We start from the raw sequence: 15,832 nt of genomic DNA, 5'->3' as shown, positions 1-15,832 counted from the left end.
TTCCAGCGGCAGCGATGATTGGCTTGCAGGGCCTGTTGTTGCAGACGTTAACCCGGAAGTCGAATCAAAACAAGCCGTTCTCTGATTGGCCGGAAGAATAGAGGGCATTTTCGACGAGTCGTGGAGTTGCTCTAAATAATAGTACTTTCTTTAAATCAATTGAATTTAATTAGACTTGAGGTAGACAAACAGGTTAAACGCAATAAAGAAAAAGAGGAAATGAGACCGAGATAAATGCCTCCAGAAAATCAAATTTCTTAGTAGGTGCGATGATTGGTTAAAATGCTTTACAACCAAAGGCGGGACTAAGGATAACACTCAAGCCATATGATTGGTCTAAATTGTTTAAGGGTGACGACAATTGGCTACAATGTTCGGCTTCAGCTTGTGATGCACCGGAAGTGAAACTGGAGCTAGGTGTTGCTAGCACAAAGCGTGAGTGTTTTCAGCGATTTAACGCCTTATTTAAGATTTCGCAGTATATGATATGGACGTTAAGTCGAATTTCATTAACAAATGAGGTATATTGACTAGTTTTTTAGTCGTACGATTTTCAATTTCAGCCAGTCGAGGAGGTGCTTGAATGTGTTGACGTTAGCTTGCAGTCAATGAGATTTAACAACATATTTTTCAAACGATAATAATATTATTAGTACACTGTTGTTAGAAATATCAAGATGTCTGACAGTGACGGGCCACCACCGGAGCCCGCGGGACTGGAAGGTTTGCCTCCGCTCTACAGCATCTCAAAGGGGGAAGTGGTTTCCGTGCAAACGTATGGAGCGTTTGTGCGCCTGCCAGGCTACAAAAAGGAAGGTGAATGAGAAATTGCAAAGTGATGACTTCATGCTTTTACTGATTTTCATGCAGTATGTACATTATTCAAGAGATATGAGACGCCAAGAGTCAAAACAATGGTGCAGAATCCTGAAAATGACTCATGATGCATTCAAGATTACTGGGAAATAGTCTTTTTGATTCATGATTTTAACAAAGTCTTGTGATTTGTAAGAAGCGTTTTAGGCTAGTAAAGTACAACAAATTCAAATTAAGGTTTAGGCAAACTGAAGTCAAAGCTTTCCGTTTCGTGTTTCAACTTGGGTTTGGGTTTCATGTTGGACTTTGTTGCAGAATTGGGCTTCCAATACCAAATTAGTAGTGGGCATCCATAAATTCCACAATTCCCACTTCTCATGAATGCACCGTGAGGGCTTGAATTAAATACCAAGGCTTCTTTCTTCCTTGTTTTTAAATGTAAATACTGTATATATTCAGGTCTGGTCCATGTAAGCGAGATGTCAGCCACACGTATCGAGAGCGCCGCAGAAGTTGTGGATGTTGGAGAGAAAGTGTGGATTAAAGTCATCAGAAGAGAGGTAATTACACACGTACACAGATACCTACAAGACTGTGAACTTTTTATTGATATGTTTTCTGCTTCGCAGATAAATGGTGACAAGGTCAAACTGTCCTTCTCGATGAAATCTGTCAATCAAGGAACAGGCCGGGACTTGGACCCCAACAATGTTATGGCTGAGTATGTTGCATTCATGTTATTTTGTGCATGCGTATGTGTCTGTATTGTAATATACAGGAATATGTTATTACCTTGTTCTTGTGTGCACATGTGCAGGCAGGACGCGAGGCGGCGGAGGCAGTTTCGAGACCACACGGGCAATAGGATCACGCTAGAAGCTGTGCTCAATACCACCTGCACTAAATGTGGCTGCAAAGGTGCTCATAAAAGCTTGAAGTATTTACATTCATTGAAATCAACTTATTCACTGATGTCATGTCTCCACTTTAGGCCATTTTACTAAGGACTGCTTTTCTGCTCCCGGATTGCAGTACGCACTAGTGCCTGAAGAGGGCGACGAGGAGCCACAGCAACAGCAGACATCTGCAACAGCAGCACAGAAAGACAAAGACAAGAAGAAGAAAAAGAAGGTACAGTGAATTCGCAAGCTCACCTGAGTGGGTGGCAAACCTCTTAGGATGAAGCAGATTGGTCTTGCTCTTATTGACAGGTTTGAAAGATAGTAGCTGATCAGATTGTAAATAGAAGGTAAAATTAATCAAGAAAAGTATGCATTAAAAAGTTGTAAATGTGCGTTATGGTAGTAGTAACTAATAGTTTTGCATCTAGGCACTACCAGTTTACTTTTTTCTAGTCAGCCTTTGTTTTTATAATTGGTTTGAAATAATATTCAAGCTGTCTGGGAAAATATTACATTCCCTTGACATAGGAGTTTAATCTGTTTCATAACCACGCTCGTCATTCAAAACACTCACAATTTTTATTCCATAAAAATGAATGGAAATTCCATTAGATCTGTTTTAGACACCACCCAAAAATTCAAAATGTTGTAAACTGTAATTTGGTCAGGAAAATAGCACCATACTTTGTCAAATATAGTAATTGCATAGTTTAAATACAGGGTTTATGCGGGTCATTAAATGGATGTTGTCAAAATTCAGGCCTTAAAGCATTAAACTAAATGTTTAAGGCATTAAAAATATTTAAACTTTACAGTTAAAATTTTTTTTTTTTTTTACATTATCTATTCGAGTTGTCTGATATTATCGGGTAGCTGGGATTAGAGATGGGAATCGAAATCTGATTCCAATTCGGAACCGGTTCCGAGTGTTTCGAGGCCTCGACATCACAATGAAAAAGCCTTAACGATCCCTTTAAAGATCCCTAAAGACGCATATTGCGCCGTGACGTGTCTTGTTGTCCAGACGCATCAAACTAGCATGGCGCCAAGAACCACTCGCTCCAAAGTTTGGCTACACTTCACCAGGAAAAAGGGTGAAAATGAAAGGTTATGATAGTTTAGCACGAGCATTGCCGCCGTAAACATAACAATGACAGCACGTAGGTTCGAACGCTTGAAAGTGTGTCTTCACTTCACGAGGAAAAATTACAACAAAGCGACTTGCAGTCATTGTGAGATGGAAATAACTGCATCGGGAGGGAATAGACTGCACTGTCCTCACCGAGACGCTAAGGCTTAGTCCTCGCTATACAGCTAGCTAAACTCCCAAATGACGATTCAGAAGACGTTAGTATAATTTGCTGACTTTATTCAACCATCACTTGAAACTAAAAATAGAAATGACACAAATCAATTTCGTCCCCAATAACAAACAGGTTTGCATCAACGTAAATCAGTGATGATTAGCTGCTAACACAGTAATAACAAACAGTTAGCATGCGTTCGCTCAGCATTTGCACATCGTTTAAACCACTACACAACTGGATTTAAGTGTCCGATCGCGAGTGGAAACACACAACAACAACACAGAAGATGATACATACAGGCGTTGGCTCTGTAGATATTTTACAAACATTAACAAAGAACGTAGGCTCGTGGCAGTGTTTCCCTTTCTCACTAACTCGCTCATTCGCTTGGATGCGGCATTTCTTCTTCTTCACGTGAGCGCGTTCTTCTTCGCGTGAGGAAGCGCAAGGGCGCCACCACTTGAGCGTGAAAGCACCATAAAAACTAAAAGGCATGCATTTCAGTATACTAGTAAATAAAAACAGGGGTCCCCAAACTACAGCCCGCGGCTCCATATTTGGTCTGGCCCCCTGAACAATTCCAGAGAGCATTTTGAATTTTTTTTGTGTTTTTTCTCCCTCAGTAGCGTTATTTATTTCCTGGCCTTTTTCAGTGAATAACTCAGAGAGGGTTATTTGGTTATTATGTATTTAATTAATAGTGCTATTATTATTTATTATTATTATATTATATTATTATTTTTATTTTATTTACTTTTGTTCCGTGAAGAATCCACAGAGGGTTATTTGATTGTGGCTTTCTGAAAAACAATAATTTTTTTACATTTACGCACTCCTGCAATCGTCACACTTTTTCTGTTACAAACTGACCCCGGCCTCTCATCAGAGAAGGGAATAGTTATGTGGCCCTCACAGGAAAAAGTTTGGGGACATTGCCAAAGGCAGAACAATGACCTATATGCCAAAATATACCAATATTTTTTATTTCTATTAGAAAAATGTTTCAGTAAAATGTTACACATTCTTGCGTATTTGCCACTTATTGCCACAGTTAACATTGAGGCTTTAGGCCTCTTTTGACCTCGTTGTGAGTTTGTAAGGTTGTGACTTCTGATTAAACAAACTTGATGCCAATCAAAATGTTTGTTCTTCTTTTTCCTGAAATTAGAATCGATAAGAGAATCGATAAAGAATCAAATCGTTAAGCAATATCGATAATGGAATCGGAATCGTAAAAATCGTATCAATTCCCATCCCTAGCTGGGATAAGATCATTACGGCATAAGAGAGCCGATAGTAAGCCGGGATAAGATGAGATTATTACGGGTATGGCTGCAGCTAACGATTATTTTCATAATCGATTAATCGAACAATTAAATGATTAATCGGATAAATGTCACTTCTTTCAATTACCTTCACAATTTGCCTTGAAGTTGTTTTCGGCATGTTATAAGTATTAATGAAGACAAAAATGGATGACTATTTCATTAACTGTATCGATGATCAAATTCTACAACTAGTTTATTAATTGATTTAATCGATTAGTTGTTGCAGCCTTATTAAGAAGCTAGTTTAGACAGTAAGATGTCCAAAAATTGGCAAAAGTGTGAATTGTTGTTTTCCAAAGTAAAAGGAGATTTTTGTTTGTTTTACTTTGACTTGACAAAAACATAATGAAGAAATCTGATATTTACAACTGAGTTATATATATATATGTTGTAATTTCAAGAATTTAGACATATTTAAGGTAAAGAAGGACCTAAACGATTAATTGGTTGTGAAAATAGTTGTCAATTGATTTGTGAATCGATTAGTTCTGGATTAATCGATTAATTGTTGCACATCTAATTACGAGATATCAGCTGATAAAATCGGCCAATAAACGCATTTTAAAATGATTTCGGGTAATATCAATATCGTTTTTTTTTCATTATCGGTTTTGGGCCTGTTTGGCCCTGTTGCCTTCAAAGTATATGTAGAATCCTTCTGCCTTTGTATAAGGGCTGGTCACAGATTAGCACAGAGGTTATGCTTATTGATGATAAAATGTCTCTTAACTAAGATGATAGGGATTTGTTATGTGAGCAGACCATTTGCATTCATGGTGCAAAAATAAATGAACGATAAATGATTAAAAAACAACGAATTATAGACTCATTCATACTTCATTCACTGTATCGAAGCTGCGTTCCTTTGTTATTATTTTGAGCCAGAAGCACTGTGTGAGCCATATGGCAGTGCTTTATTGGCACTTTGCCCTTGTACTTCATCCAAAAAAACAGATGTTTGCACAATTTTGATTTCAAAAGCAAATATCATGGTGCAATGTTGGCACTATTCCCATAACTTCAGTTGAAGTTGTCTTATTTTTCACAGAATGCTTATCGGAAAACCTTGCAGTTGTTACATTTATCATTATTAATTTACCCAGCGGGGAATCGCAGTAATAAGCCATAATTTGTTAAGTGCACAACTGCATACATCGGTATCAGTTTAGATTTTTGGTGTTGGACGATATCGGTTATCGGTTAAAAAGTGATTATCGGACAACTCTACTTACAATTTGTGTGGTCTTTAAATTAGTTTAAAGTAGTGTTAAAAGTGGCATTAGGAAGCATTAAATGAGATTTGCTGATACCTGTAGAAACCCTGAAATATGAGCCGATATATGCATAATGATTTTTGCTTTATTGTTATTGTGCACTTTGGCCACCAGGGGGCAGTAAAATACTAACTTCAAATACACAAATATGACAGTCACTTACGTACAGTGGGGCAAATAAGTATTTTAGTCAACCACTACTTGTGAAAGTTCTCCCACTTGAAAATATTAGAGAGGCCTGTAATTGTCAACATGGGTAAACCTCAACCATGAGAGACAGAATGTGGAAAAAAAACAGAAAATCCTATTGTTTGATTTTTAAAGAATTTATTTCCAAATTAGAGTAGTATTTGGTCAACTACAAACAAGCAAGATTTCTGGCTGTCAAAGAGTTCGAACTTCTTCTAATGAGGTCTCACGAGGCTCCACTCGTTACCTGTATTAATGGCACCTGTTTTAAGTCATTATCTTTATAAAAGACACCTGTCCACAATATTAGTCAGTCACACTCCAAACTCCAGTATGGCCAAGACCAAAGAGCTGTCGAAGGACACCAGAGACAAAATTGTAGACCTGCACAAAGACTGAATCTGCGATAGGTAAAACGCTTGGTGTAAAGAAATCAACTGTGGGAGCAATTATTAGAAAATGGAAGACATACAAGACCACTGATAATCTCCCTCGATCTGAGGCCTGTCCCCCTGCTGAAGCCAGTACACGTCCAGGCCCGTCTGCAGTTCGCTAGAGAGCATTTGGATGATCCAGAAGAGGACTGGGAGAATGTGTTATGGTCAGATGAAACCAAAATAGAACTTTTTGGTAGAAACACAGGTTCTCGTGTTTGGAGGAAAAAGAATGCCGAATTGCATCCGAAGAACACCGTACCCACTGTGAAGCATTGGGGTGGAAACATCATGCTTTAGGGCTGTTTTTCTGCAAAGGGTCCAGGACGACTGATCTGTGTAAAGGAAAGAATGAATGGGGCCATGTACCGAGAGATTTTGAGTGGAAATCTCTTTCCATCAGCAAGGGCATTGAAGATGAAACGTGGCTGGGTCTTTCAGCATGACAATGATCCCAAACACGCAGCCAGGGCAACAAAGGAGTGGCTTCGTAAGAAACATTTCAAGGTCCTGGAGTGGCTTAGCCAGTCTCCATATCTCAACCCCATAGAAAATCTGTGGAGGGAGTTGAAAGTCCGTGTTGCCCAACGACAGCCCTAAAACATTACTGCTCTGGAGGAGATCTGCATGGAGGAATGGGCCAAAATACCAGCAACAGTGTGTGAAAAGCTTGTGAAGAGTTACAGAAAACGTTTGGCCTCTGTTATTGCCAACAAAGGGTACATAACAAAGTATTGAGATGAACTTTGGGTATTGACCAAATACTTATTTTCCACCATGATTTGCAAATAAATTCTTTAAAAATCAAACAATGTGATTTTCTGTTTTTTTTCCCCACATTCTGTCTCTCATGGTTGAAGTTTACCCGTGTTGATAATTACAGGAATCTCTAATATTTTCTAGTGGGAGAACTTGCACAATTAGTGGTTGACTAAATACTTATTTGCCCCACTGTATATTAGTGATTTTATGCAGATGACCAAAAATAGTAAAGCATTACTTTGCTACCATCATATGGAATCTTGGTTTTAATGAACTATGTTAAAGTGAGTTGAGGAGCATTGCTTGTTCAATTTTGCTTTTTGTGCCGTTTCATGTTACCTCTCGAAAATGTATTCCGTACTCCCCAAATGTCTGCTAGTTGCTGCAGCACTATTCTATTTCCTGTAATGATAAAAGTGATGAATATACACGTGACGGCGAGTTAGCGACTGACGCAATGTTCCTACTCTAACCCGCCAGGAGAAGAAGACAAAGAAAAAGCGGAAACGCGAGAGGAAAGAATCGGACAGCGACAGCAGCACCAGCGACGGCGGTGAGTGCAAACCCAAGAGGAGATGTCACGAGCGAGACGATGACAACAAGCGCAAGAAAAAACACAAGAAACATAAAACGCACAAGCACAGATGAAGCGCACGCATGCAAAATGGCCGGCACTGAGGACCATTTCAGTTTCAAGTTTGGATTTTTAATGTTCTATTGTCATTTTTATGTTGCTGGCGAGACAAACATTTGGTTCTTGGAACTTTTCGCTCGGAACGGTGAGTCCATGACCTCAAATGTCCCAAGACCAGATCTGCTTACATTGTTTTTTATGTTGCTGACAAGACAAGACTGAAAGTAGACATTGTATTTCCACCTCAATTTATAGAACTTTTGGTTCTGGTACCTGGTTCTGTTGAATCATAGGTTTCTTGAAGTAAAAGTACTCATTGCTTTTCCACTTAAGATTTGGGGAGCTTTGTATCCTGAGTACTTTATAAAGTACTCAGAATACAAATAATCTTATTTCCATCTAAAGATCAAGGAACCTCTTCCTACTTTTGTTAATTTATGTCCTGAGATGTCCTCAACCTCTGTGAAGTTGGCTCCCCATCAGAAGTTAATTTATATGATAATGATGCCAATCGTTTGTGCTGTAAAAAGTTTTGTTTGTGGTGCTATCGTTTATGATTTTTTTGTAGGTTAATCCGAGGTCAACCGGCCCTCCATTTTGATTAAAAATGGCTTAAAATGGTGTTAATCATTTATGCTTCGTTTGTGCTGTAAAAAGTTTTGTTTTTGCTGCCATCGTTTTTGAGATATTGAGATATTAATTTCGAGTCATGACATCACTTGCAGCTTTTTCGCATCCAACGTAGCACAAACAAATGGCATCCCTTCAGGTCCATTTTGCAATAAGTGGGGGTCTTGAGACATTTTAGTGATGACGTGACCTAGTGCTACGTTTTTTGTAGTTGTTGGGACACCCCTATGTTAGTGAGAGAGTTGTTGCGCTCTATCAGCTATGGGAGTTTGATACGGAAAAGCTGCAAGTGACGTCATCACTCGAAATTTATATGTACACTGCTGGCCAAAAGTATTGGCACCCCTGCAATTCTGTCAGATAATGCTCGATTCCTCCCAGAAAATGATTGCAATTACAAAAGCTTTGGTATTAATATCTTCATTTAATTTGCTTGCAATGAATACAAAAAAATAATATGGAAAAAAAATTGAATCATTATCATTCTACACAAAACTCCAAAAATTGGCAGGACAAAAGTATTGGCACCCTTTGAAAAGAAATCATGTGATGCGTCTCTAATTTGTGTAATTAACAGCACTTGTTACTTCCCTTTGGCAATAACTAAATCACACTTGCAGCCAGTTAAAATGGATTAAAGTTGACTCAACCTGTGTCCTTGTGCGTACCACATTGAGCATGGAGAAAAGAAAGAAGACCAAAGAACTGTCTGAGGAATTGAGAAGCAAAATTGTGAGGAAGCATGGGCAATCTCAAGGCTACAAGTCCATCTCCAAAGACCTGAATGTTCCTATGTCTACCGTGCGCAGTGTCACCAATAAGTGTAAAGCCCATGGCACTGTGGCTAACTTCCCTAAATATGGACGAAAAAGAAAAATTGACGAGAGATTTCAACGAAAGATTGCACGGATGGTGGATAAAAAAAGCTTGACTAACATCCCAACAAGTTCAAGCTATCCTGCAGTCTGGGGGTACAACAGTGTCAACCCGTACTCTCCGTCGGCATCTGAATGAAAAGTGACTCTATGGTAGGATACCCAGGAAGACCCCACTTCTGACCCAGAGACATAAAAAAGCCAGGCTGGAATTTGCCAAAACTTACCTGAGAAAGCCGAAAACGTTTTGGAAGAATGTTCTCTGGTCTTTTGGGAAAAGGCTTCAACATAGAGTTTACAGGAAAAAAGCGAGGCCTTCAAAGAAAAGAACAAAGTCCCCACAGTCAAACATGGCAGAGGTTCCCTGATGTTTTGGGGTTCCTTTGCTGCCTCTGGCACTGGACTCCTTGACCGTGTGCATGGCATTATGAAGTCTGAAGACTACCAACAAATTTTGCAGCATAATGTAGGGCCCAGTGTGAGAAAGCTGGGTCTCCCTCAGAAGTCATGGGTCATCCAGCGGGACAATGACCCAAAACACACTTCAAACAGCACTAGAAAATGGTCTTGAGAGAAAGCACTGGAGACTTCTAAAGTGGCCAGCAATGAGTCCAGACCTGAATCCCATAGAACACCTGTGGAGAGATCTGAAAATGGCAGTTTTGGAGAAGCCACCCTTCAATTCTCCAAAGAAGAATGGTGTAAAATTCCAGCAGAGCATTGTCAGAAACTCATTGATGGATACCTGAAGCGGTTGTTCGCAGTTATTTCGTCTAAAGGTTGTGCTACCAAGTATTAGGCTGAGGGTGCCAATACTTTTGTCCGGCCCATTTTTTCAGTTTTGTGTAAAATGATAATGACAAAAAAATTTTTTTCATTCTGTTCAGTGTTTTTTCATTACAAGCAAAATAAATGAAGATATTACTACCAAAGCATTTGTAATTGCAATCATTTTCTGGGATAAACTGAGCGTTTTCTGACAGAATTGACAGGGTGCCAATACTTTTGGCCAGCTGTGTGTAAAACGATAGCAGCACAAACGTAGCATAAAAGAATGGCACCATTTTATGTCCATTTTCGAATAAATTAGGGGCTGTGTGATGTCATCACTCGAAAATAATAGCTCAACACCTCAAAAACAATAGTACAAACTAAACGTTTTACAGCATAAACGATTTGCACCATTTTTAGCCATTTTTAATGAAAATAGGGGGCTGGTTGACCTCGAATTGACCTGTAAAAGAATTGTAAATATCTTCAAAACTATAGCAACACAATTGAAACTTTTTACAACACTAAGGTCATTGGCGGAGTTTGACTTTTGTGGCAGGGGGGCAAAACATGTTGATGACCCCAAACGCGATGTCAGCAATAAAATTAACTTATAAGATATACAGTGGGGCAAATAAGTATTTAGTCAACCACTAATCGTGCAAGTTCTCCCACTAGAAAAGATTTGAGATTCCTGTAATTATCAACATGGGTAAACCTCAACCATGAGAGACAGAATGTGGGGGAAAAACAGAAAATCACATTGTTTGATTTTTAAAGAATTTATTTGCAAATCATGGTGGAAAAAAAGTATTTGGTCAATACCGAAAGTTCATCTCAATACTTTTTTATGTACCCTTTGTTGGCAATAACGGAGGCCAAACGTTTTCTGTAACTCTTCACAAGCTTTTCACACACTGTTGCTGGTATTTTGGCCCATTCGTCCATGCAGATCTCCTCTAGAGCAGTGATGTTTTGGGGCTGTCGTTGGGCAACACGGACTTTCAACTCCCTCCACAGATTTTCTATGGGGTTGAGATCTGGAGACTGGCTAGGCCACTCCAGGACCTTGAAATGCTTCTTATGAAGCCACTCCTTTGTTGCCCTGGCTGTGTGTTTGGGATCATTGTCATGCTGAAAGACCCAGCCATGTCTCATCTTCAATGCCCTTGCTGATGGAAGGAGATTTTCACTCAAAATCTCTTGGTACATTGCCCCATTCATTCTTTCCTTTACACAGATCAGTCGTCCTTGTGCCTTTGCAGAAAAACAGCCCCAAAGCATGATGTTTCCACCCCCATGCTTCACAGTGGGTATGGTGTTCTTTGGATGCAATTCAGTATTCTTTCTGCTCCAAACACGAGAAACCTGTGTTTCTACCAAAAAGTTCTATTTTGGTTTCATCTGACCATAAAACATTCTCCCAGGCCTCTTCTGGATCATCCAAATGCTCTCTAGCAAACCGCAGACTGACCTGGACGTGTACTGGCTTCAGCAGGGGGACAGGTCTGGCAGTGCAGGATTTGAGTCCCTGGCGGTGCATTGTGTTACTGATAGTAGCCTCTGTTACTGTGGTCCCAGCTCTCTGTAGGTCATTCACTAGGTCCCCCCGTGTGGTTCTGGGATTTTTGCTCACCGTTCTTATCATTTTGACGCCACAGGGTGAGATCTTGCATGGAGCCCCAGATCGAGGGAAATTATCAGTGGTCTTGTATGTCTTCCATTTTCAAATAATTGCTCCCACAGTTGATTTCTTTACACCAAGCGTTTTACCTATTGCAGATTCAGTCTTCCCAGCCTGGTGCAGGTCTACAATTTTGTCTCTGGTGTCCTTCGACAGCTCTTTGGTCTTGGCCATAGTGGAGTTTGGAGTGTGACTGATGGAGATTGTGGACAGGTGTCTTTTATACCGATAATGAGTTAAAACACGTGCCATTAATACAGGTAACGAGTGGAGCCTCGTTAGAAGAAGTTAGACATCTTTGACAGCCAGAAATCTTGCTTTTTTGTAGATGACCAAATACTTATTTTCCACTCTAATTTGGAAATCTTTAAAAATCAAACAATGTGATTTTCTGTTTTTTTTCCCACATTCTGTCTCTCATTGTTGAGGTTTACCCTTGTTGACAATTACAGGCCTCTCTAATCTTTTCAAGTCGGAGAATTTGCACAATTGGTGGTTGACTAAATACTTATTTGCCCCACTGTAAATGGGGGGCTGTGTGATGTCAGCACTCGAAATTAATATCTCAATACCTTAAAAATGCTATCATATGACATCATTTTCACATAAATTTGTGTCTGATTGGGGGCCAACTTCACGGAGGTATGTCCCCATCTTGTTTTTGCATGCAAGTCCCGACCCGATACCTCGGAAATGTATTAAGGAGGGAAAAATAGCACCTCCAAATTATGTCCCGACCCCCCATTTAAACAAAGCTATCCAATATTACAGCCATATAAAAAAGTTATTTACAAGAAAAAAAAGTTTGTTGTGTAAATATGGAGTTTAAAATGTACTGTGTATTTTTTGCGTTATACCTCAGGATTATTTTATTGATAATAGCTCTTTCACTGACAGTTATAGACATACATTTTTAAAAAATTGTGGAGGCTTGCATTGAGCGATCAAGTTTCCCTGCCTTTGACGGCGATAGACGTCCAATGCCGTTTGACTGGGGGGGCGGTCCCAGTCAAAATGGATTGGATTTCTATCGCAGTTAATGGCAGCCAATGAGATAATACTTGAATAAATACATGATATAAAGCTGATCCATAGACTTCATAATGGTATTGACGGTTCAGATCGGTCATGCACTGCACCTCGCCTTCAAGTAACGGGCCGCCCACATCAAGAGGAGCTATTCACAAACACGTACACATGCAGCGGTCTAACACCGGATTTCTGTTGAAAAAGTACAAAAGCTGTACTGTATACAAACAGGAAGGATTGCATCAAGAGTGATTTTTTTTTTGGAGGATTCAAGGTAATTATATTTTTCATACCATGCATGCATTTTGAAATGTGAAAAAAATCAATGAGAGAAATTAGCTGCTACTGCATCGGCATCATAGTTCGCAATATTTAAAATATGTGCTAACTGCATGTTTTTTTTTTTTTTTTTTGCTTTTAACCAAGAATCAAGACTGTTTTACGTCCATATCTTTCAAGAATTCGGGGATTTAAGCATTTATCCACAAGAATTTTCCCCGGAAAAGCTGTTTCCATAAGGCGGCCGCTAGCTACATTCACTAACAGACTAGCATCGTACTTTGACATAATTACATAAAATAAATGCTAACTGAACCTTTTTTTTTTTTTTTTTTTTTGCTTTTAACCAAGATCCGAGACTTTTACGTCCACATCTATGGAGAAGTAAGGGATTTAGGCATTTATTTGCAAAAAGTTTCACCGGGAAAGCTCTGTTTACATAAGGTGGCCGCTAGCTACATTCGCTAACAGACTAGCATTGTACTTTGACATAATTACGTAAAATAAATGCTAACTGCACGTTTTTTGTTGTTTTTTTTGCTTTTAACCAAGAATCAAGACTGTTTTATGTCCATATCTATAAAGAATTCGGGGATTTAAGCATTTATTTACATGCATTTTCACCGGAAGAGCTCTGTTTACATAAGGCGGCCGATAGCTACATTCACTAAGAGACTAGCATTGTTCTTCGACATATTTACGTAACATAAATGCTAACTGCAAGGTTTTCTTTGCTTTTAACCAAGAATCGAGACTGTTTCACTTCCGTATCTATCAAGAATTCGGGGGTTTAAGCATTTATTAACAAGAGTTTTTACCGGAAAAGCTGTGTTTACATAAGGTGGCCGCTAGCTACATTTTACTAACAGACTAGCATTGTACTTCGACATATTTACGTAAAATAAATTTTTCCTGCACGTTTTTTTGCTTTTCTATATATGCATATCTATAAAGAATTCAGGGATTTAAGCATTTATTCACAAGAATTTTCAACGAAAAAAGCTCTTTGTGATTTCATTTGGTCAGCTTTGACGGCCTCGCCAACAATGCATGCCCCATATTTATCGGTCCCGCACCCCGTGTCCCATCAATACATTATGAAGTCTATGGCTGATCTTTTTTACCCGATTGTAATCCTTTGAAAATTAAGTGACTGCGCCCGATTTCCGATCACCTGATCGGATCTGTGTCATCATGGAAAAGTACACCTTTTAAAAAAAAGAAAGAAAGAAAAAGTATCATTTTGACCTGTTTTCCACTCACGTTGCTGACAAGACAAAACACTGACATCCTTCATTTTGTTATCTTGTAACCGGATAGCTGGAAGCAATATGGCAGGAAGCGACCACCCTGCCCCTCGTGAGTGAAATCCTCATCCAGGTTTACACTTTTTCATGTCCTGACATCGGCTCAAGGTGACTGAGGAAGCAGTAAAAACTTAAACAGGAAGTGTAGCGTGCCCCATACTTCCTCCATGTTTCTTTGAATTAATTCATTTGCAGGTTGCACCAGGACAATGAGCCTCATAAAAAGTCAATTCTCCTCCTGTCGGTGTCTGAAAAATATTTTCAGCCTTGATTTATAATTTCCAGATGCTGCGCACTACATTTGGCAAAAACGCGGTTTAAGATTCCTTGACTGTGGCTTGAAAAACGTCCCGTTGGAATATGGAAAAGAGCATCTGAGGTGTGTGCTTGCCATGATTTGAAGAAAAACATCAGGGAATTCTTGGCAAGAATATTTAGCGTGCAATCGGAAATTTTTTTAAGTTTGCCTTTTTTGTGCAAGAACGTTAACCTGGCACGCCAGATTGATTATTCCATATATCCGCTACAAATACAGTGAGGAAAATAAGTAATTGAGCACCCTGCGATTTTGCAAGTTCTCCCACTTAGAAATGAGAAATGCTTGTCCACTGTGAGAGACAAATCTAGAGGGAAAAAAAATCCAGAAATCACTGCATAATTTTTTAACTATTTGTATTATACTGCTGCAAATAAGAATTTATGTTGGCTACAATTGTGAGCCTCAAAGACCTGTTAGTCGCCTTTAGAAAGTCCAATGAGTAAGTGGAGTGGACGTGGACTTTTGGAGTCAGACTTTTTGACCTGTTTTAGCCATTTAGCTGCATATAAACACCTGTCCACACCATACAATCAGGAAGACTCCAATTCCTAACTTAGTCAAGACCTAAGAGCTGTTAAAAGACACCAGAGACAAAATTGTAGACCTCTACAGGGTTGGACAGGCTTACAGGGCAATTGCCAAACAGCCTGCTGATATAAGATCCACTGTTGGAGCAATCATTGAAAAATGGAAGAAGCAAAACATGACTGTCAATCTCCCTTGGACTGGGACTCCATGTAAGACCTACCTCGTAGGGTCTCAATGATCCTAAGATTGGTGAGGAATCAGCCAAGAACTACACAGGAGGAGCTGGTCGATGACCTGAAAGGAGCTGGGACCACCATTTCCAAGGTTACTGTTGGTAATACACTAAGACATGAAGGGACTACTATCTTTTCTCGTATTTACTGTTTGACTGTTTGTATTACTCTAACACACCCAATATAAAATAAACTATGATATAAATGCTATTTAAGAAAACCAAGCAGAATATATTTGATATTATGAACATTTGGACTTGGAATGATTAGAACTGGAAGCGCCAAGACAACGGGCAGATAAGGACAGAAAGATACAGGATGCCTTCCGACCACGGAAGCCCAACGCATGCTTCATACAGCTGACTGAGCAAGATTGACGCTGACAACCAGGTGATAAGCAAGACATCTACAAGCCCACGTCTGCACCACCAAATCGCACAATCAGCTCTTCCGTACAGTCCAGAACAAATGGCGGGACATCTTGTCTTGTGTTGGAGGCAGTCTTTTAGATCCTCTGCGTGTTCGTTTTCA

General features: G+C 39.4%; 1 protein-coding gene across 2 annotated transcripts; it reads left to right on the top strand.

Moving 5' to 3' along the window:
- Window positions 1-78: 78 nt before the first annotated feature.
- zcchc17 (zinc finger, CCHC domain containing 17) lies at window positions 79-14,926 on the top strand. 2 transcript variants are annotated; one of them, XM_057828439.1, is made up of 7 exons: window positions 79-435; window positions 668-816; window positions 1,276-1,376; window positions 1,446-1,537; window positions 1,634-1,734; window positions 1,808-1,947; window positions 7,493-14,926. In XM_057828439.1, exons 2-7 carry the CDS (start codon window positions 678-680, stop codon window positions 7,658-7,660), a joined length of 741 nt encoding a protein of 246 aa, XP_057684422.1. In that variant the 5' UTR covers window positions 79-435; window positions 668-677; the 3' UTR covers window positions 7,661-14,926. The 2 variants fall into 2 exon arrangements, with proteins under 2 accessions (XP_057684422.1, XP_057684421.1); XM_057828438.1 differs by having other exon boundaries at window positions 79-816.
- Window positions 14,927-15,832: the final 906 nt, after the last annotated feature.

Source organism: Corythoichthys intestinalis, chromosome 22 (assembly GCF_030265065.1).
Source record: "Corythoichthys intestinalis isolate RoL2023-P3 chromosome 22, ASM3026506v1, whole genome shotgun sequence".
Taxonomy (NCBI): domain Eukaryota; kingdom Metazoa; phylum Chordata; class Actinopteri; order Syngnathiformes; family Syngnathidae; genus Corythoichthys; species Corythoichthys intestinalis.
The sequence above is the reverse complement of the archived record's forward strand: the minus strand, read 5'-3'. Positions and strand labels throughout refer to the sequence as shown.